This window comes from Pyrus communis, chromosome 15 (assembly GCF_963583255.1).
Source record: "Pyrus communis chromosome 15, drPyrComm1.1, whole genome shotgun sequence".
Classification (NCBI taxonomy): Eukaryota; Viridiplantae; Streptophyta; class Magnoliopsida; order Rosales; family Rosaceae; genus Pyrus; species Pyrus communis.
In genome coordinates this window covers 5,343,619-5,366,520 of record NC_084817.1, presented here as the reverse complement: position 1 = coordinate 5,366,520, position 22,902 = coordinate 5,343,619, and the positions used below count along the sequence as shown (strand labels likewise).

Here is a 22,902-nt window from a genome sequence, read left to right as displayed (position 1 = left end):
TTAATTTGAACTGTTGGATTGTTTCAAATTAATCTATGTCGTCCATTCCTTGTTATGCCTTCTCCCCGTCGAGGACTCGAGTGTCGTTTCGAACTTTCGATTTCATTTCTTACTCACTCAGACGCAATCTCTCAGCTCAGCGCCTCAGCCACCGAGAGAGCCCTCTCCTCCTTCTCTCTGTCTCAAATCCAATTTCGGCCAGCTAATCACCGGCCCACCACCACTCTCTCTCCGACGGTGGACCCTTCCTTCACGACACAAAGCCACAGCCACCATCGGTCTCTCTCTCGCGATTCTCTCTATCTTTACTCTTTCTCGCGATTCTCTCTATCTTGACTCTTTCTCGCGATTCTCTTTCTCAGAAGTCTCTGACTTTCTCGTGTGATTTTCTCTCTCAGATTCAGACACAGGTAAATAAATAAGGGAATTAATTTAGGGTTTGTGAAATTTAATTTATGAATTCTAGATTAGGGTTTGTAATTTTAGGGTTTTTGAAATTTAATTTTCAATTAGGGTTTGTTTGGTTTCACAAATTCTATTTAACTGATTTAATGGTTCTTGGGTTTTTATAGATTGGTGAAGGTCCGAAAGAACTGGGCTTTTTTGCTTTGCTTCTGCAGCTTTTGTGCAGGAGTTTTATTTACCAACAGGTAAATTTCTCAGATGAAGTAATCAGGAACTTATGGATTAGAACTTATGTTCGATGTCTGTTCTTTTAACCTAGTCGTAATATATTTTGTTCATTGCTTGGGATAAAGTAATCAGGAAACATTGATATAGGCATATGGATTAGAATTGTTTGTCTCCTACATTTGTGATGCCAATGGGCTAGACTGGAAAAGAGTGACCTGAACTTTTAGAATGTTGTAGAAGATGTTGGCAGAGTTGTCAAATAGTGTATGGTTTGCGCTTATTGGTCCTTGTGAACCTTCTGTATTTAAGCCTCTTGAGTTATAAGTGGTTGCTTGTCTATGAACGTATAAAATTTGAAGTCTATGGGTCGATTATGTTGGGGATGGAAGAAGACTACACTAATACAATGAAGTTGTCATTCCTCTAGTAGGTGGTGCTTTGCTGCTTTCACAATCCTTACAAAGTTGCATTTCTTGTGGCATATTGCATTTCAGAACAATTATTTTCTTTGATTAGGTCCTCATGTATGTTATTTCAATTCCTGTGGAGTTCATATAATGCTCACTTCCCAGCCAAATATTATAGCCGAAAAGCCCATAAATATTTCGGGATTCCCGATTGTCTCGAAATACCGAAACTATTTCGGGATTCCAAAAAATTTGATTTGAAATTGATCTTGAAATTGAAAATACCAAAAATTTCGGTTTGAGAATCGACATTAAGTTTTGGTTTGCTATCCCATACCGAACCACCCCAAATTGTAATGATGTTTCAAAGCACCTCATTTCTTTTCTCGTCAAATTCCTTCACTTTCTCACACGCAGTCGCCTTCCGCCCTCCCGCAGCTAGAACTTCGTCCTCCGCCGCCGCGCTGCCCTCCATTCGTTTCCCAAATTACAGATCCGCTCGCCCTCCCGCGCGCTGCTCTGGTAAAGTTATAAACCCTGCAAATCCTCAGCCCTGAATCTGTCGATGAATTATAAAATGTACATTTTTGCATGTTAATTGTCGGTCTTGTTGTGATGAAGGGTAGATCGCTAAGCTTTAAAGCATCGTAATTTCTCAGAAATTTCAGAAATTTTCCAATTTTTTTTCCTTTTTACGTCAAGCAATGAGTAATTTGGTCATCTGAAAAATAAATTTTATGGGGTTGGTGGATATTTTTATTTATTTTTCTCATATAAAACAAAAAAAATGCAAGATTGTGACTATAGTTTCTGGGCCTCTGTTTTTTCCCTTGTGTGGTTAGTGAGTAAGAGTGAAGCGCTGAAAGTTGAAGCAATGGCAGCGGAAGACAGTAGGGATCCTCGCCTTGCTAGAATTTCATCTGCTATCAGGGTCATACCAGACTTCCCCAAGCCAGGTACTTTATATATATATATATATACATACACACACACAATGTGTTTTTTCCTTGTTGGGTTCGATTCGATTTGTGATTTTGGGTTTTACTTGATTTCTGGTCTCGAATGGAGGTTTTGTGAGTTGTGCTTGGCTTTACTTTTTATGGCAGGGATTTTGTTCCAAGATATTACTACATTGCTCCTGGATACCAAGGCTTTCAAGGACACCATTGATTTGTTTGTTGAGAGGTACAAGGACAAAGAAATCTCTGTTGTTGCAGGTAATTCAATACATGCTCTCACTTTTAGCCAGTTTATCCTGAATTCGTTTGTTCACGAAATTTTAACGGCTGTTTAGTTGCGCGCCACCTATGTTGGTCACTTATGAGATAAACTTTTATGGATAAGTATGTCATATATCTGCAAATTTAGTCGGTTTTTGGAATCAAACCGTATCCAGAGCATAGTCTTCAGCATTCTGGCGTTCTTACTGATTCAGTGGCTGTTTAGTTGTATATACTAAACATTGGGGGTATGTTTATGGTCTGAAGTTTTATTATGACATAATGCAGGTGTTGAAGCTAGAGGGTTTATATTTGGCCCTCCTATTGCCTTGGCCATTGGGGCAAAATTTGTGCCCATGAGGAAACCAAAGAAGTTGCCTGGTAATATATCACACCTTTTTTCTTTTCCTCCTCTTATACTACATAAAATTTTGAGCTTTGAGAAGTTTCTCCGTAGGTGGGATTCGAGGGAATCATTGGTTAGTGACTGGCTTACTGGGAGAATTAGGATAATTTACTTTTTACCCAATCTCGTTAAATACAACTTGAATGTTATTTTACTCACAGGATGGATTGATCATCTGTACATCTTTCGTTACAATGCAAATGTTAACTCGTCCAATTACAGTCTAGTTTTTTTAGTCATATGTTAGACATAGTGCTATACCCAGTTATGTTGAGAATTCTGAGTACTAGGAATGAGTGTTTTTGCCCTTGAATTGTGATTTTGCACTCTTGATAATACAAGAAGATTAATCCCCTCATGGCGCATAAATTAAGTCAAAATCAGACATTCACATTATGATTTTCAGTCTAATTACACTAATTTTGCTGTTGTGACTTTGGAATAGGAAATGGTAGAAAGAGTGAAAGTTAATCCGATAGCAAATACATAGATGCCAAAACTCACTGTTGCTTTAAATATATCACAACGAATAAATAACGAGTGCTGGGTTAAATATCTTTATTCCTTCAGAAAGTTTGCTCCTTTGCATGAGTAAGTAGTGTTATTGTATCTTGTGGCTTTTCCTAACCACCAATTGGTTAAGAAATCATAAACAGTGTGGTTCTGGGTGTGCTAATATTATTTGACATTTTATTCACCCATCAAGTATCATGTGCTTTCGATAAATATAATTCTCAAGATGGCATGTAATCTAATATGTTTATGGTTCTGCAGGGAAGGTTATTTCTGAAGAGTACTCTTTGGAGTATGGAACAGATACTATGGAGATGCACGTGGGAGCTGTGGAAGCAGGTGAACGTGCCTTGATCATAGATGACCTCATTGCAACTGGGGGAACCTTGGGTGCTGCCATCAGGCTACTTGGTAGTTTGTCAAACCACAAACTTTACGTCTGAATGCTTATGGCCTTGCACAACTCAAATGTTTGCTTTTTTATTTTTTTTTAATTGCAGAGCGTGTAGGGGTGCATGTCGTTGAGTGTGCCTGTGTAATTGAATTACCAGAACTAAAGGTATGACATTAAAACTCCCTTGATTAGTTGATGTTGAAGACGGAATCTGGATTTTGTTGCATTTTTTGGTACATTTAATGCACTACTGATGTGCTTATATGGATTGTTTCAGGGTCGGGAACGATTGGCGGAGAAACCATTGTTTGTTCTAGTTAGCGGAGACGCATGAGCATGGTTTCTGTTGGGGCTTGCAGATTTTCAGAAAAGCAACTTGATTGTTAGCAGGGGCGTACGGTTGATTATCGGTTTGTTTACATTGGGTGATTGAAGAGCTAAACAAACTTGGTAGATGTATGTACCGCGTACTATGTAGAAATAAGTAGTTTTTCTCTTTTCACTTATAAATCTGGTAATATTGATTCAGTTTGATTTATGTCCAAAAAATTCAGCCGTTTTTGGATTGGGTCCAGTTTTATTTGATTTGTTATTACACCTGTTTTGCTCCTTGAAAATAAAAAATATTTAAAATATTTAAATTTTAATTTTAATCTTCAAATACCTTTATCTACCCATTATCTAATTAATAACATTTTAAAAATACATTACAACAAATCTTATAAGTTAATCAAAAGGGTTATTATCCAAAATGATCTCTGAGATTTGCATGATGAATAGAAATGGTCCCGAGATTGAAAATCAATATAAATGGTCCCTGAGATTGTTCACTATCTATGATTTTGGTCCTTCTGTTAAAACCTCTTTGGGCAATTTTCAAAACTTCGTAATTCAATTGATTTTTAATCAAATTCGACTCATAATATATCACCAAATTCGACTCATAATATATCAAAATGAAGATAAGAAAGTGTAGAACAAGATTATACCTATTTGGAAGCCTAATGATTGTCGGAGATAGCCGGAAAATACCTTGAAAGGTGACTGATCTGCGGGAAAACTGGAAAACTCACTGGAAACTAGGTAAATTTTAAACGTTCAAAACTTATTCAATACTCAACGAAATCGAGTGATTCAAAAACGAAAATCATACTTCTCGACGAGACGAAGAGAATATTATCTTTCTTTACTGCTAACTCGCCGTGGTTTGGCCGGAAAATTGCTTGAAAATGGCTAACTCAAAAATGGTTAGCCATTTTTGAGCCGTTGTCCGACCAAACCACTGTGAGTTAGCCTTCGAAAAATGTACCATTCTCTTCGTCTCGTCAAGAAGTATTATTTTCGTTTTTGAATCACTCGATTTGGTTAAGTATTGAAGAAGTTATGAACGTTTAAAGTTTACCCAGTTTTCGGCGAGTTTTCCAGTCACATTTCAGGCTATTTTCCGACCATCTCCAGTAACCATTGGGCTTCCAAATAGGTATAATCTTATTTTACACTTTCCTATCTTCATTTTGATATATTATGAGTCGAATTTAGTTAAGAAACGATTGAGTTACAAAGTTTTGAAAATTGCCCAAAATCGTTTTTAACGGAATGACTAAAATCATGGATGGTAGACAATCTCAGGGACCATTTTTGTATAATAACCCTAATCAAAATTAAAAAAACATTGTCAAGGTAGATAAAAAATTTAAAAAAAAAAAAATTGTGCAGTAGGTAGATAGTATTAATTAATCTACGATAGAGGTAGACTCTGAATAAAAAACGTATCGTATAGATAGATAATACAAAATGATCTGTGAGACATAATTACATATACACTATGAGCAAAAACATATCGTATAGGTAGATAATGACACACCCCGACCCGGAAAGTCCACTAGGACTCCGAATCGAGCTGTGCTGGCTGACACCCGGAAGGTGACGAAGCCATAGAATGTGATAATGTGTAAAGTGTGAATAAATTTAAACTTAAAAGTGCCTATATACACAACTACGCGGTGAGCGTATATGGACTCATTTCACACGTGATACAGAGCATAAGACAAGTACAGTGAACAAAGATAATAATTATACCATCAATATAAGCCACCAGAACTGGCAGTGCCACATGTCCTCGTCGATACGGAACCATGCTACTAGAACCTGGAGGGGTGTAAAAATAGAAAGTGTGAGTGGTCAAAACAATGATTTTCAAAATCATTTCCATTATCAAAGGTAGTAACCCCTCGCCGTAAAACTCGAATAGTTTCCAGCAAATCATACTACGTAGAAGTATGAAATCAAAAGTATACTAACAGTAACCTCAGAAGTATAATACTACTCAGCATCTCATTAGCAATATAAATAATCATGTGCTTAATAAACCATATTAGCACGCAAGCTGGAGTCACCTATAGTGACCTGTACGACTTATTCATATCTCATCACATATCTCATCAATCAAGGCTAGCATATAAGTCGGAGTCACCTATAGTGACCTATACGACTTATTCATATCTCATCACATATTTCATCAATCATGGTTAGCATAGACTTATTCATATCTCATCACATATCTCATTAATCATGGCTAGCATATAAGTCGGAGTCACCTATAGTGACCTGTACGACTTATTCATATCTCAGTAATATGTCAGCCGGATCCACCTCTTGTCACCTATAAGGCTAAACCCATAGCTCATCACATATCCCTGCACATGAGTCAGAACCACCTATAGTGGTCTGTATGACAGACTGGGTGTAAATAAATACGCTTAAGTGCTACGATCACGTGAAGGCTATGCGAAGTATCGCAAATCATCTACGAGTGTGTGGTGCGGGAGATGAACGATCATGTAAAGACTAGCCCTGGCCACGGGCGGCAACACTAACACCAGGGTGCAAGTTTATGAGCTCTAATATATCTCAACACAATCGTACTTACTACCATCATTATCATCAAAGTGTACTTACCTGAATCTCACCTGAGCATCCGCAGCATCATTTGGCACTTCAAAGCATTCATAATAATTAGATTCAAGTAATATATATATATGAATATGCCATGATACAATCTAAACCCAAATATTTCATAGTGTTTCCAAATATATATAATATAACATAGCGTGAAATGCATAATCTGTAAGCCCCACTTCTAAACTACTTAGTTTTGGGAATAATTATTGGTGATAAGCTCAACTAGACACTAGTTTAATTAACTATCACTACTTATGTTTCCTTACTTCAATTTCTCGATTCTTCATACATTGATTTATAACCAACATTTAACCACTAAAACATAAGGTTAAATCTCCCATTTTGCACCAATCTCCCTCACATTGCTCAATTCCCCAACAAGGCTATTGTCCCAATTATTTAGTCTCATTTATTATATAGCAGCATCCAATGTTTCATTAGACTACCTATATACCCTAAATAGGGATCAAGCCATTCGTAGTTCACATTAATTATTTGCATGTGACATGCATAAATCAATTTAGAAACGTTTGTGGAACTATCAGTTATATACATATGATAAGAAGGAAAAGATCCACTCACCTGGAGTCCACGCTATGATTCACTAGCCCACACATCGAAGCGTCCCGAACGATTGGCGCCTATAACAATTATCGAATCACATCTCATAACTCTTATTAATAGAATACATAATTCACATAAGGCACATCCTCAAGGACATTCTAAAATAGTTTGAGACTCATTGACCACAAGTCAACCGTCGATAGGGTTTACAACCTTGTATAACTCGATCCGGAAGTTCCGCATATCAAATTTCCAATCCGAAACTTCCAAAGATCCACATCATGTTTCTAGAATAACATACTAAAATTTCATTACGATCCAACGGTCGGATCTCTGCCAATTTTCAAAACTGATTAGCGGTTAACGTTTTATTTTATTAACTTACAAATCCAATTTAGGAAGATCCGTACGTCGGATTCCCAATCTGTAAGTTCCTAACAAAGGTTGGTGACGACCCAACAGTCGGATCGTCGATTCACATAAATACCTAATAACGTATCGTAGAGAATTTAGGTTCCAATGATCAACTTATGTCATTCAAATATCAAAACTGAATTCAAGACATTTAATATAGCCTAAAAATAGTATTGGCGGCCCATTGACCACGCGCCGCCACCGATGGCAGTCGGCCGCCCCGACTCGCTGGAAAATTCAACTATTTCCAAAAATTACCAAAATTTACAGGAATAAATATCTCAATGAGTAGAGTAACTTTCATACCTGTGGCCAAGGCCAATTAGGCCGGGAAGAGCTTCAATTTTGTTAAAATCTGTCGGAAACCCTATACTTGGGTGTGTTCGATTCGACCTCCAAACTTGCTCCGACGCCTCCACCACTGTATGGGCTTTGTTCCTGGGTTCCAGGGAAGTGTTTTGATAGCGGTAATTGAAGGAGATTGATTCACAATTAGTAAATCCCGAGTAATGTCTCACGGCACCCACCGCCGGTTTTTAGAACAATTTACCACCAAATTCCTCCTAATCTTGGGTGAAAATGGAAGAAGTGAGGTCAAGGGATGATTTCCAGGTGGAGAATGGGTAAATTTTGTCGGATTACTTGGTGGAAATCACCCGAAATTAGAACCGGATCGAAACCGGTTTTGGTCGTGGGCGTGGGTGTGGCTGACGAGAAGAGGGAAATCCCCTCTCCTGATTGGCTGTCCACCCCTTTCTCCTAATTGGTCATTTCCCTTTTTTGTCTGATTGGTCCACTCCTTCCTCCCTAATTTTCTAATTGGTTACACTTCCCACATGGTGGGATTTAATTTTCCTTTAAATCCAAAGTTTGGTGAAACAATTTCTAATGTTCGTGGTTAAACCGTTATAATCCGGACTCACAAACGGATTTCACCTATGCGTTCGTAGCTTCAAAATCTAATCGGAAACATTAATTGTGACTTTGAACGGTCAATAGAAGTCAAACACCCTCACCTCAAAGGGTATTTTCGTAAAATCACGTATTAAAATTATAAAATCATCATTTTTAGGGACGGGCTGTTATAGATAACACAATTATTTTCGAGATAGAAAAATTTGTGATATATAGTTAGATAAAATAAAATTAATCTATAATACAAGTAGAATTGTGACATCCCACATCGCCCAGGGAAGTGATCCTTAAATGTATATTCCCATCTCTACCTAGCACGAGGCCTTTTGGGAGCTCACTGGCTTCGGGTTCTGTAGGAACTCTGAAGTTAAGCGAGAAGGGGGCTAGAGCAATCCCATGATGGGTGACCCACTGGGAAGTTGCTCGTGAGTTCCCAAAAACAAAACCGTGAGGGAATGGTAAGCCCAAAGCGGACAATATCGTGCTACGATGGTGGAGTGGACCCGGGAAGTGATCCGCCCCGGGCCGAGATGTGACAAATTGGTATCAGAGCCAATCCCTGGCCGGAAATGTGCCGACGAGGACGTCGGGCCCCTAAGGGGGGTGGATTGTGACATCCCACATCTCCCAGGGAAGTGATCCTTAAATGTATATTCTCATCTCTACCTAGCACGAGGCCTTTTGGGAGCTCACTGACTTCGGGTTCTGTAGGAACTCCGAAGTTAAGCGAGAAGGGGGCTAGAGCAATCCCATGATGGGTGACCCACTGGGAAGTTGCTCGTGAGTTCCCAAAAACAAAACCGTGAGGGAATGGTAAGCCCAAAGCGGACAATATCGTGCTACGGTGGTGGAGTGGACCTGAGAAGTGATCCGCCCCGAGCCGGGATGTGACAAGAATACTAAAAGATATTGTGATCTTGTATTTCAAAAAGGACGAAGATATCATAAGAGCTTAAAAGAAGAAAGAAGGAGATTGAAGAAGGGGAGGAGAACACAACACAAATTGTATACCGGAGTTATAGAAGAAGAGATATGCTTTAAAACTAATTCTACAAGTAGGGAATTATTTTAAAGATAAATAATCAATTATTATTAATTCACAATACAGTAAGTTCAAATTGTGGGAAGAAAAAAAGTAAGCTTAAAATTAAGCAATAGTATTAATTATTTTACTAATCATTAAGGGGTAGTTTTGATAAAAATTTAACAATAAATTGATGTGGACGATGAGCCATCGGACTTAATTCAATAATTAAATAAAATTGGACTATACCTAATTAGACATCAAAGTGAAACTATCTCAGTTGTCTCGTATTTTTTTTTTCTAATATTAAAAGAGACTTTAAGTTTGAATCTTTGACATAAAAATAATATTTTCGAATTGCATCCTTCCATTGTCGGTAGATGCTTTTTATCCAAATCATGCATCGGGAATTTAGCTGCCACAATATCCTAAGGAGATGTAATATTCACATACTTTTTATTTTTATTTTTTACACAATTTTTAAAATTTTTATTGTTGGATACGATGAATTAAAAAAGATCAAAAGATAGAAATTAACAAAGATGTATGAGAAATAAAAAAAAATGTGTGGATAACACACCTTATCCTAAACCACAGAAAAGGATCCTCGCCGGATCTTTTTCCTAAGGATCCTAGGGATCTCATGATCTCATCCGTTCATCGTATATCGTGCGGTCAGTTTTCATTAGATACTATTTATATTTAATTTTAAATTTTGAAATAATTTTTGACCGCACGATACAAATCTTTTTCCTAAGGATCCGAACGATCTTATGATCTCAATTTTAGTTATGTACTATTCATATTTAATTTTAAATTTTAAACTTTAAAATAATTTCTGATCGTACGATATACAATGAACAAGTGAGATAACACCATATCCTTTTCCCTAAACCACTTCCAATTCAATGTACAAGTTTTAGCAGCCGCAATAGTACAAATAGTGAATCAGTATGTCAAATCCTACGTTCGAGCCAGCCAGCTAGGCTGCAAAGATAAGCGTTAAGACTAGTGAATAGGTAGAACTCGCAAGGTGAAGTCACTGCTTACATACGATGTTGTTTGGCATAGCAGGCGGCAGACATCTTTTCATGTCAAAAGCTTAAAAGTCATTTTTGTAAACAGTAAATTTACAAAAAGGTCTACGATGCGCTCATAGTGTCACAATACGTTATGATATTATTAAATAAGTTTTTTAGATGAAATGATTTATGAGATTTGAATAACAAATCATTTTGATTTTTGATATTGAAAATCAATAGAAATGGTCACTGAGATATGAAACTTTAAAAATTGTCCAAACTTGTTTTACACTTTTCTATCTTCATTTTGATATATTATGGGTCTAATTGGGTTAATAAACTATTGAGTTATGAAGCTTTAAAAATTGTCCAAACTTCCAATCAAGAACTGCGAGATACTTAGCAGAGTTTTTAATGGAATGATCAAAATAATGGATGATGGATAATCTTAGTAACTATTTTAACTAAAAAACCTATTAAATATCAAAGTTATAACAAATATATCGTTATTTTTATTTACTTCAGATTGACATAAGGCATCCTACAACAAATTGGGGAGTTTAAAAAATTTCTTACTAGTGTAAACTACTAAGGAAATAGAAAATGTGATGAGAAAAGTGGTGGTGGTTTTTTTTTTCTTCTATAAAATAGAAGACCAGTTGCTGTCTTTTATACAACAATCCATTTTTATAAGGGTTGGAAAGACTCAGAGACATTTCAATCTCTCTCTCACCAGTGTTATTTGATTTATTAGCTATAGAAATCAAACTCAAAACATCCCATGTAAAATACGAGCCTGAAATCATTTCCAACTACTAAACTACTCCATGATGGTTATAGTGGTGTGTTTGGAAGCATGTGATAGTGGGTTTGTATGTGGAAGAAGTTAAGAAAGAGGGTTGCTTTGAGATATGTTGACGTGTTTTAATACACTTACATTGGCTACATACACTGAACCCTTTTCATCCTTACCTTGCATTTGCATGTGGAAGAAGTTAAGAAAGAGGGTTGCTTTGAGATATGTTGACGTGTTTTAATACACTTACATTGGCTACATACACTGAACCCTTTTCATCCTTACCTTGCATTTGCATAAGTGGGCCTTTAAGTTGGGCATGGTGGGCCTATTGAGTTGTACTTGTTGGTTGACTATGAGGTAATTACAATTAAGTCCTAATTTCTTGATCGAAATCCATTGCACTTACATCTCACATCAATAAAAAAACTCGAAATGAAATCGGACGGTTCCTCAAACCAGTAAAAGAAGGTAGAGTCGTTGTGAGGAGCATAGCGTGCTAGACAATGTGCAAAACCATTAGCTTCGCAACACATATGGGCAATCAAAGCTCCAATGATCCTGAGAAGCAAAGCCTTTGAATCTTTCACAATATGCCCCCACCGTATATGTTAGGAAAACTCTGGTTCAAAACTTTCACGATCTGAAGAGAATCACACTCAATTGTTAAATTATGAAGACCATTTTCCATCGGCAACTTGCATATAGATGCGATCAGTTTTGCTACTTCCTATCGAAAGTGAGACGTAAAGATGGCATGTCTTTCACATCTCCCAGAGTGTTAGCACACACAAGTGGCATTTGTAATAGTGGAAATCATAATTGCAATTTTGTGTACTTTCTGCACGATTCCGTTTATTTTTATTAGTAAGTGGACAAAAATCACTTATCGGTTCTACTTACGGCAGCCTTTTAATATTTAAATTTAGAAAATTTTATTTGAAAACATTAACTTCTTTCTACATTTAACTTACTCTCTTCGTCTATATTATTTTTTTATTAAAGAATTAATATCTCTTTAAACCCAAATTTATTATTTAAACTACCCTCTTAAACCCAAATTTATTATTTAAACTACCCTCTTAAACCCAATTCAAAATGTAAAATTATCTTCACACCTATTCCCTTTATAAAATAACATCTCTAATTGATTTTTTTTTTTTTTTCAAAGAGGCGTCATTTGCCCCTCTATAATTACATATGCAGTATAGGACTAGCATTTCCATGGTTGCTTTTTTCTTTCTGCTACCACAACCCATCCATGGACTTGGGATCCAAGAGATCATTCCATAGACTTGAATTTACCAAGAGAATGTTATGCAAGCTCTAGTTCAATCATTTTTAAATTGAGTATTTTCATGTACTATTTAAGAAACTTTGAAGTGACATAGGGCTGAGTGTTTTGCTGCTATGTTAATAAACAAATAAACAAATTGGAGCTATTTCGAATAAAAAAGGTGCAAGACATGCCACCTGCTAGTTCGTGGTTAAGGTTGAGCAATCTTTATTTGCACCAAGAATCAAGTTTTATGTCTTTGCAATACAAATCAAAAGTCCTTGCATTCGTATTTTGGGGCGCATACAGACGGCAAAGAAAAACAAATACAATATAATATAAAAAGTAGTATGAAATTTAATACAAAGAAGAAGCAAACAAACAAAATAACCATAAATCGAGTCATACCTTAGTTGGACGATTAAAAACTTCGAAATCACCATCCATCAATAGAAAAACTTGTTTTTCTCTATCAAAACTATTAGGGTTTTAGTCGGAATAAACGTAAGGTAAACAAAGGGTGATGCTAGGGTTTAATTATAGTATGTGGGTCTATTGATAAATTTGATTTTTATTATTAATTTCATTTTGTACTTAATAGTAATTATAGAATAAGGTAAAATAGACAATTAACATTTAAATTTAAATTAAGTGTAGAAAAATATTAGATTAGTGTAAATAAAAATTCCCCTTAAATGTTAACCAACATACTAAAACAATAGCGCTTTTATTTTTAATTTCAAACTCAATTATTTTGTTCATTTATTTCTCTCGAGAGAAATTTTGCATACAAGCAGCTAATATGAATTTACATATATTTTAATAGGTGGATTTATTTATAGATATTGTATCATATGTTTCTAATTTATCATATCAACCGTATAGTCGAACTACTTATTTGGAAGTTCTTTTAAAATGATCGAAAATGTTTTTAGAAAAAAATGTCTTGAAGTGCTTCTTGAAAGAAGTCATTATGCATTTTAAGTGTTTTTTCAAGATTCATTTGCATTATACTAAGGATTGGCTCTAATAACATTTTCATTAAAAGTGTTTTCAATCATTTTAAAAACACTTTCCAAACGAACCTTAATTATATACTTATATTATAACATTTTATTAATAGCACCACATTATAGCGTTACCGTCACAAAAAATCTTCCTCACATACAATGAGATAAATGCTTTATCTTACAACTGTTGTATCCTAATTTCTAAACGATCATTGTGACTTTTTAACTTTCTCTTGTGAGAATACATAGTTAACTTAAAAGAAATCATCCCAATAATGAGAGAAATGCTAAGGAAACTTTTTTAAAGTATGATTCTTTATGAATTTTTTATCACTTCATACTTTAATGTCATTTTATGTGTCAACATTACAACACATTGTACTTAAAAATATTAAGTAGCAGAGAATCCATTGAGAGTTCACTTTTTTGAGAGTCTTGCTAACATTTTTTTTGGTGCCAAAACGCCTATAAGACATGCGCCAAATTTGGGAATGACCGAAATGCGTAAGAGTGAAGCGCTGAAAGTTGAAGCAATGGCAGCGGAAGACGGTCAGGATCCTCGCCTTGCTAGAATTTCATCTGCTATCAGAGTCATCCCCGACTTCCCCAAGCCAGGTACTTTTTATATATATATATATATATATATATATACATATATGCTGTTTGTATTCAATTTCTTTTGCATTGATTTTCATTATCTTAGTTTTTGCTTTCTGATAAGTTAGTAGAAATGTGTTTTTCTTTGTTGGGTTCGATTCAATCGGTTTTTCGAGATTTTTACTTGCTGTTGGGTCCAATTTGTCATTTGGGGAGTGTTTAATTTTGGGTTTTACTTGATTTCTGGTCTCGAATGGAGGTTTTTGTGAGTTCGATTGTGTGAGTTGTGCTTGGCTTCACTTATTATGGCAGGGATTTTGTTCTATGATATTACCACGTTGCTCCTGGATACCAAGGCTTTCAAGGACACCATTGATTTGTTTGTTGAGAGGTACAAAGACAAAGAAATCTCTGTTGTTGCAGGTAATTAAATACATGCTCTCTCACTTTTAGCCAGTTTATCCTGAATTAGTATGTTCACAAAATTTTAACGGAAGCTCAGTTGCGCATTCTTACTGATTTAGTGACTGTTTCGTTGTGTTGTATATACTGAATGTTGGGTTATGTTAATGGAGAAATTTTTTACTGTGATGAGAATATGGATAGTATACTACATATTTTTATATAAGTGGTGAGAAATTGTATTTTTTAAGTTATTAACTTTTTAATACGCATATTTCACCATTGGTATAGTGACACATGGTGCACAATTTCGTGTTCTAATCACACTGAAAAATCTCTTATGTTTATATTTTGAAGTTTTATTATGACATAATGCAGGTGTTGAAGCTAGAGGGTTTATATTTGGCCCTCCTATTGCCTTGGCCATTGGCGCAAAATTTGTGCCCATGAGGAAACCAAACAAGTTGCCTGGTAATGTATCACACCTTTTTTTACCTCCTCTTAAACTGCATAAATTTTCGAGCTTTGAGAAGTTTCACTGTAGCAGGATTCGAGGGAATCATTGGTGAGTGACTGGCTTACTTGGAGAATTAGGGTTGGTTTGAGATTGTGGTGCTTTTAAAAAAAACAGCTTATTAAAAAATTTGAAACATTAAATATGTTTGGTAAAACAAAAAAAGTGTTTTTATAAAAACCTGTTGTTAATGAAAGTAGAAAAGCAAAAGTAGGGTCTACCCTGCTTCTAAAAAAAATGATTTTTTTTTCAAAGCATAGTAATCAATGCTCATTTAATGAATTTAAAAATGGTAAGTCTACGTTTACATGTTTTACAAAATTATAATCTTTACCCCTACATTATTGTCTTTAACAATTATTATATCACATTAATACTATATCCTTTTTAATCATATATGGAGTTTTAACGAAAAGCTCACGGTATTGTTCAATTTAACGAAAAACTATATTTTTACACTAAAAAGTCAATTCTAGTACTATTCACTTTACCCTTTATTTTGTCCTTATCATTGAAACTCAAAGTTTTCAAGCCATTTTCATTAGTTTTCCTTTTAATATATTCAAAACAATTTATATAAAAGTTTACCAAACACTCAGATGTTATTTTTTTTATTTAAAGCACTTTTACCAAAAAAAAAAAAAAAAAAAAAATTTTACCAAACTCTTAACAACTTATTTTACAGCTGTTTATTTTCACCACACCAGCATAATCAGTTTTTTCAAAAAGCACAACAATGCTAAACTAACTCTTAGTTTAATTTACATTTTACCCCATCTCGATAGAGAGTCTTCGTGATGTAATTCAAAACATGATTGTTATTTAATTCACAGGATGGATTGATCATCTATACATCTTTCCTTACAATGCAAATGTTAACTGATCCAATTACAGGCTAGTTTCTTAGCCATATGTTAGACATAGTGCTATACCCAGTTATGTTGAGAAATTCTGAGTACCAGTAATCAGTGTTTATGCCCTTGAATAGTGATTTTGCAGCACTCTCGATAATACAAGAGTAATCTTCTCAACGCGCATAAATTAGATCAAAAGCAGACATTCATATTATGATTTTCAGTCTAGTTACACTAATTTTGCTGTTCTGACTTTAGATTAGGAAATGGTTGAAAGAGTGAAAGTTAATCTGGTAACAAATAAGTAGACGCCAAAACTCACTGTTGCTTTAAAAATATCACAACGAATAAATAACGAGTGCTGTGTTAAATATATGTTTTTTTACTTCAGAAAGTTTGCTCCTTTGCATGGTAAGAAGTGTTATTGTATCTAATGGCTTTTCCTAACCACCAATTATTTAAGAAATCATGAACAGTGTGGTTCTGGATGTGAAGTTTATTTTACATTTTATTACCCATCAAGTATGATGTGCTTTCAATAAATATAATTCTCAAGATGGCATGTAATCTCATATGTTTATGGTTCTGCAGGGAAGGTTATTTCTGAAGAGTACTCTTTGGAGTATGGAACAGATATTATGGAGATGCACGTGGGAGCTGTAGAAGCGGGTGAACGTGCCTTGATCATAGATGACCTCATTGCAACTGGGGGAACCTTGGGTGCTGCCATCAAGCTACTTGGTAGTTTATCAAACCACAAACTTCATGTCTAAATGCTTATGGCTTGCACAACTCACATGTCTGCTTTTTTTGTTGCAGAGCGTGTAGGGGTGCATGTCGTTGAGTGTGCCTGTGTAATTGAATTACCAGAACTAAAGGTATGACATTAAAACACCCTTGATTAGTTGGTGCCGAAGATGGAATCTGGATTTCGTTGCATTTTTTGGTACTTTAATGCACTACTGATGTGCTTATATGGATTGTTTCAGGGTCGGGAACGACTGGGGGAGAAACCATTGTTTGTTCTAGTTAGCGGAGACGCATGAGCATGGTTTCTGTTGGGCTGCAGATTTTCAGAAGAGCAACTTGATTGGTAGCAGCGGCGTACGGTTGTTATCGGTTTGTTTACGTTGGGTGATTGAAGAGCTAAACAAACTTGGTATATGTACGTACTATATACTATGCAGAAATAAGTTGCTGAAATAAGTTGTTTTCCTGTCTTCACTTATAAATCTGGTAATATTTGTTAACGGATGAATTAAACATCAAATCACCAAAGTGAAATTATCTTGGTTATCTCGTATTTCTCTCTTCCGACATAAAGAGACCTCAAGTTCGAATATTCTTCTACCCTTGATAAAAAATTAGTATTCTCGAATTGCATCCCTCCATTCTCGGTAGATTCTTTTTATCTAAATCATCAATCGGGAATTAAGCATATTAGGTTTAGGCCATCTGGCTGAGACAACATTTTTTTTAAGTTCTTAATTAAGATTAATGTTGTAAATGTAATGCTAGGAAGATCAAACTTTGTAAACTAAATAATTTGATTGTCGATGATTTGATTATTAATTAAGTGTTGATTAACGTATTTATTCCTTATTAAAGACACATTATATAGTTTACAAATTTGTTCAACCTAGCATATTATTGATGTTGTAAATGTGTGGATGGTCCACATGAAGATTTTAAATTCAGGAAACACAAAATGTGTTGAAAAAATTAGACGGTTCACGTTAAATTCATATTTCACTATTCATTTGAAGACTTTGTGTAAAGAAAATAGCTTTCAAACTTTTGCTACATTTTTGTCTATGAAAAACCTGTATATGAAGAGGGACGTTCGTATTGTACACATAATATCGTAACAGAAAAAAAAAAAAAAACAGAATAATTTTATTGATCCTATTCCACTTCATCCTCTAACAAAAATTATCTCTCTTTTGCCAATTTATAACACGTTTTCAATACAAAACTCTAAACTCTAACCAGTTTTCATTTCCTTTACAATAAAATGATTCCCATAAGGATTTTATTGTTTCTCTTCTTCTCTTCATCACTTGCTTTGTGATCCCTCACCACTACAATGAAGATCTGTTACTACCATGCATTCTCCTATTCCTCATGTTAATAACCACTTATATCTTTTATTTCTTATTTGGTGCAATTCCTAACTTCTAACACAGTACTTATTTATGTTAATTTTATTGCTAACTTGAATGGACCGTCTTAACTACTAACCCAAGATTTATATTTAATTTTAATGCTAACTTTAGAATGATGCGATACAATTGCCCTTCTTGTTCATTAGCTACCTAACATTTTTAATTTATCTCTTAGTTAAGTAAACCTTGAGCGCGAAGTTTCGAGTGCTTGTCATTTTCACTTGAAGATCAAATATGAAAATTTTGTAAGAACCAGAAGTTAAAAAAAAAAAAAAAAAAAAAAAAAAAAAAAACATTACGCTCCCCGGAATCCAAATTACTGCAAGTTCTTGCATATCTCCTTTTTATTTTTTATTTTTATTTTTTTTTTAGAAAAAAAAATGGTGAACTTGCAAAGTTTGATTTTGTTGCCCTTGACATCATTGAAAAGAACTACCTTACCTGGATTGTAGATGCCTAGATCCATCTTGAGGCATACAATCTTGGGACACTATCAAGGAAGGAAGCACTACATCCTCCCAAGGTTGGGCGAAAGCCATGATCATTCGTCACCACATCCATGAAGGATTGAAAATACCTAACGGTTGAGGACCCACTGGCTCTCTAGAATGCCTTGACAAATAGATATAATCACTAGAAGGTGGTGATTCTCCCAAGAGCTTGTTATGACTAGACATACCTACGAATCAAGGATTTTAAGTTAGCCGCTCAGTATAATTTTACAATGTTTAGGATCAACTCCCAAATAAATCTTTGTGGGGAGAATGCCTTGACAAAGCCATGATCATTCGTCACCACATCCATGAAGGATTGAAAATACCTAACGGTTGATGACCCACTGGCTCTCTAGAATGCCTTGACAAATAGATATAATCACTAGAAGGTGGTGATTCTCCCAAAAGCTTGTTATGACTGGACATACCTACGAATCAAGGATTTTAAGTTAGCTGCTCAGTATAATTTTGCAATGTTTAGGATCGACTCCCAAATAAATCTTTGTGGGGAGAATGTTACTGAAGTATACATGCTGGAAAGACATTCAATATTTTTATGCCATTAATGTGCTCATGCAATAGCAATAAGAGAGCGTGGTTTTATAAAGTACAATCAATTGATCTTAGTACTCCTTGTGGCTGAGCACAACAATGAGCTTTTGATGAAAAATCATCAATCTCGACCAACTGGATTGGCATAAGTGAATGCTGCTTTTCTTGAAGTAAACATCAGCTCCTCTTTTGACAATCATTATAGGCAACGACGTGACCACAAGTGAGACCAATGAAATGAAAAGGGTAGGAATCATGGTGTTTACAATTACGAGGTGAGTTTGTATCATTATACACGCAACAAAATATCAAAAAAAAAAAAAAAAAACTAATATAAATTGATTTTGTTCCACTTCATTCTCTAGTAAAGATTCTCTTTCTTGTGCCCATCTATAACTATTAAAAAATATTGTTTTTCGTACATTATGTCCGACCTAGAAGTTTATTTTTATCTTTTTGCTACTCATCTAGAAGTTGGAACTGGTCTTTCATTGTTCTCTTAAAATTCAATTACAGAAACCAAATGAAATTATTTTTAGCTTTCCATGAAACAAAAGAAAATGCTTGAAACTTCCCAAAGAAAAGAGAAAAAAATATATTCAAAGGTTTGAGAGTATTGTTAGCCCAACTTAAAAATGGTCACTAATATAAACAACAACAACCTCACATATACAAAAGAGGTGACGACATTAAACTTTATCCGAGACGAGAAAATGTTCGATGAAAGAAAAAGATTGGCCTCATTAAAACTTTTCCTAAGTTAATAATAACGAAAAAAGCTTGATGAAAGAAAAAGAATACCACACACGCCTCAACTATTACAATTACCATCGATCTAAGAGATTTTGAATAATATTAGGGGCTCCTCAAACCAATCAAAGCATTTTGCAGCAGCCAAATTGCCTTTTCAGAAAGAAAACAAAATACCATGAATTTTATTTTCTTGTTTTCTTTTAAACGCACGACAACTTTGGTATAAAGTTAAGGCCTAATCGTAGAGTGTATGTAACAGACAGACTAGAGAGGCGAGGAAGAAGAAGGTGCACAAGTTAAAGTACGTACTTACACTTTAATTAACAGACATTAAACGAAAAAAATTACTTTTGAACTAAATTTGCTAACAGACTAACACCACAAGGGTTTAAATCCTAATTTTTTTGACGATGAGGACTATCTTCCGATTACCTTGTCACCACAAGGACCATTTATCCAATTAGGCCTAAAGTTAAATTAAAAATTGGAGATGATTAGGCGTATGTTAAGATTGATGACTAATTACGAGTTGATTATTATTGTTACTCAATTGTACAAATTAAATATGGCGAGAAAGTTCCAGAAAAAAAAAAAAAAAACACAAAATAAGAAAGTGAATAGTCTTTGACTTCGAAGTGTTTATAGTGTTTGTAAACTTAATTATATATGTATTAAGTTATGTGGTGGGTTTTAGTCTCCATTAATTGCTGTTGAGGTCTCAGGTTTCTTAATCGGTTTCTTAATCACCATTCTATTATGCAAAAAGGTGAATGTGGCCACATCACAAAGTGAATATAGTATAATGCAGAGCTTTAAGGAAAATGATTAGTTGTGGTGCTGACACCACATTGAACTTCAATGATCCAAATATCTTATTAAATAAGTCTCAATTAATAGATTATCTTTGCAAAAATTCAATTCAATCTGAAACCATTTGCCTATTTAATTGTCACGATGAAATTTCAGTGTTTCGTAGAAAATAGTGTTCGTCAATTTCTTTCAACTTAATTGGATGCCTCAAATATTTTTGATTTGGCTAATATTTTGGAAGGATGATCTATGAGGTTCAACTTGAAAAATAAATGATTTAGATTGTTAAAATTCGATATGATGTAAGCTCCACTACATTCCTACCATAAAGGTTCTATATTATAATGATTACTGGCTAGTCAGTATCTAAGTATTATCATTTTACCGATGACTAAGCTAGTTTGACATTTCATATTTCCAGAATCTCCGTGACTCTGCATTTTGTCAAACTAACTGTTAACCTTGATACTTAATTGATGTGCTATATACGAAGGCGAAGCAACAAAAAACAAAAGATTAGTGCAGCTTTGACGCATCTTTTTATTTCCTTATGAAAAAAAGTTTATCCTTGTGATTAGTTTGGAAGGATTAGTGCATCTTTACTCCTAATTTAAGTCTCCATTAGTTGTTTTAGGTCTCTAACTCTCTATCAAGCTAAAAGTGCAATGGACGTGTGGTTCTTAATTAACTGGTTAGAGGAATTAAAAATACAAGCTACTTAAACATTATACGTCTATATACTTTAAATTTTTCCAACCAAGAGTTAATGAAATTTGATGCTCAAAGTCATGTTTTTCTCCAACCAAGAGTTAATGAAATTTGATGCTCAAAGTCAAGTAATATTAGGGTTTGGTTACAATGATGCGTATTATTCAATAGTACGAGTTTAATTTATGCAAGATCTAACTATGTAAAGATTAATTAGATTTCGATAGTACGAATTTAATTTATGCAAGATCTAACTGTTTGTAAAGATCAATTAGATCCTTTTATGCAAAAATGTAATCGTTAATTTTCTAAGTCACTTAGTGGTACGTACCTTGGAAGAAAATTGGTTATATCATACATGTTCAAGTCGATTGGGTGTGTGTAGATACTAGATGCTCATTGTTTGGGACACTTGGTTGTCTTTTGATCCGAGTAACTTTTTCTTTTGGACTACCATGTCTACTCATTTCAACATTTGGCACACTTATAAGTAATACATTTAAGTGGTAACTAAAAATATGAGACATAGGATCCATTTTCATTGTAATTTAATAATTTGACTAATCTAGTTTCAATTACCGATTGAAGGATTATGCATGCAAATAATGACCTAATTAAATCAGAAACCATCAAATGACAGTTCATGATGTTGAATCAATGAATCAAATTGCAATTTGTTGTAAACAATCATGAATATTAAGTGTCATTAATATTAGTGATACGATACGATCGTTCTCTCACATTATAATAAGTGAATAAGTAACATTAAATATGATAAATACTAAGTAATAGTATAGTACCATCAAGTGATGCGATACGATTGTTCTTTCAAATTATAAAAGGTGAATAAGTAACATTAAATATGATAAATATTAAGTAATAACATGATGCGATACGATGCATGGTTCTCTCAAATTATAATAAGTGAATAAGTACCATTAAAATGGTGTCAAATAATGAACACAAATTCCTCACAAACAGCAACGTGGTGTTCCCATGTTGGCATTAAAATGGTATCAATCATGAACACAAATATATTCATCACGAACATCATGTGTACATATATAATATACAGAATAAATATTATAGTGAAACCATTTTTTAGCCACTACAAGAAATATCTTACTCACTACAGATTTTTTATTTTAAAGTCCCTATGTGTTTAATTGAAGATAGATGACAATTTCCTCTCATTTAACTGAAGTCCTACTATATATTTTCCAAAAGGAAACGTCATATTTATTCTTCAACACATTCTTTTATTTATTCAATCCAACTACGAGAAATCGATATAGAATAGATGTGTAGGAAGAAAATAAGGGTGTGTAGAAATCACTAATCCGTTCTAAAAACATATGTTGATAGAAGTATATGACCAAGCCAAGATGCTTAATGGTTATGCCTGTTTTTTAGGTAAATCCTAATGCAAGTTTACAATTTTATCATTCTCTCTCATAAAATGAAAAGAGAAAAAACCAAAAAAAGGGAAATATTTTTG

General features: G+C 34.4%; 2 protein-coding genes across 4 annotated transcripts; both read left to right on the top strand.

Moving 5' to 3' along the window:
- Positions 1-322: 322 nt before the first annotated feature.
- Positions 323-4,151, top strand: LOC137717270 (adenine phosphoribosyltransferase 1, chloroplastic). Of its 2 annotated transcripts, XM_068456578.1 has the most exons (8): positions 323-410; positions 573-650; positions 1,883-1,996; positions 2,147-2,257; positions 2,549-2,641; positions 3,441-3,590; positions 3,680-3,738; positions 3,851-4,151. In XM_068456578.1, exons 3-8 carry the CDS (start codon positions 1,915-1,917, stop codon positions 3,905-3,907), a joined length of 552 nt encoding a protein of 183 aa, XP_068312679.1. In that variant the 5' UTR covers positions 323-410; positions 573-650; positions 1,883-1,914; the 3' UTR covers positions 3,908-4,151. The 2 variants fall into 2 exon arrangements, with proteins under 2 accessions (XP_068312679.1, XP_068312678.1); XM_068456577.1 differs by lacking the exons at positions 323-410; positions 573-650 and adding an exon at positions 1,189-1,562.
- LOC137717271 (adenine phosphoribosyltransferase 1, chloroplastic-like) lies at positions 1,908-17,225 on the top strand. Of its 2 annotated transcripts, XM_068456580.1 has the most exons (7): positions 1,908-1,916; positions 14,087-14,170; positions 14,465-14,575; positions 14,933-15,025; positions 16,514-16,663; positions 16,742-16,800; positions 16,912-17,225. In XM_068456580.1, the coding sequence occupies exons 2-7, from the start codon at positions 14,089-14,091 to the stop codon at positions 16,966-16,968; spliced, it is 552 nt and encodes a 183-aa protein (XP_068312681.1). In that variant the 5' UTR covers positions 1,908-1,916; positions 14,087-14,088; the 3' UTR covers positions 16,969-17,225. The 2 variants fall into 2 exon arrangements, with proteins under 2 accessions (XP_068312681.1, XP_068312680.1); XM_068456579.1 differs by lacking the exon at positions 1,908-1,916 and having other exon boundaries at positions 14,005-14,170.
- Positions 17,226-22,902: the final 5,677 nt, after the last annotated feature.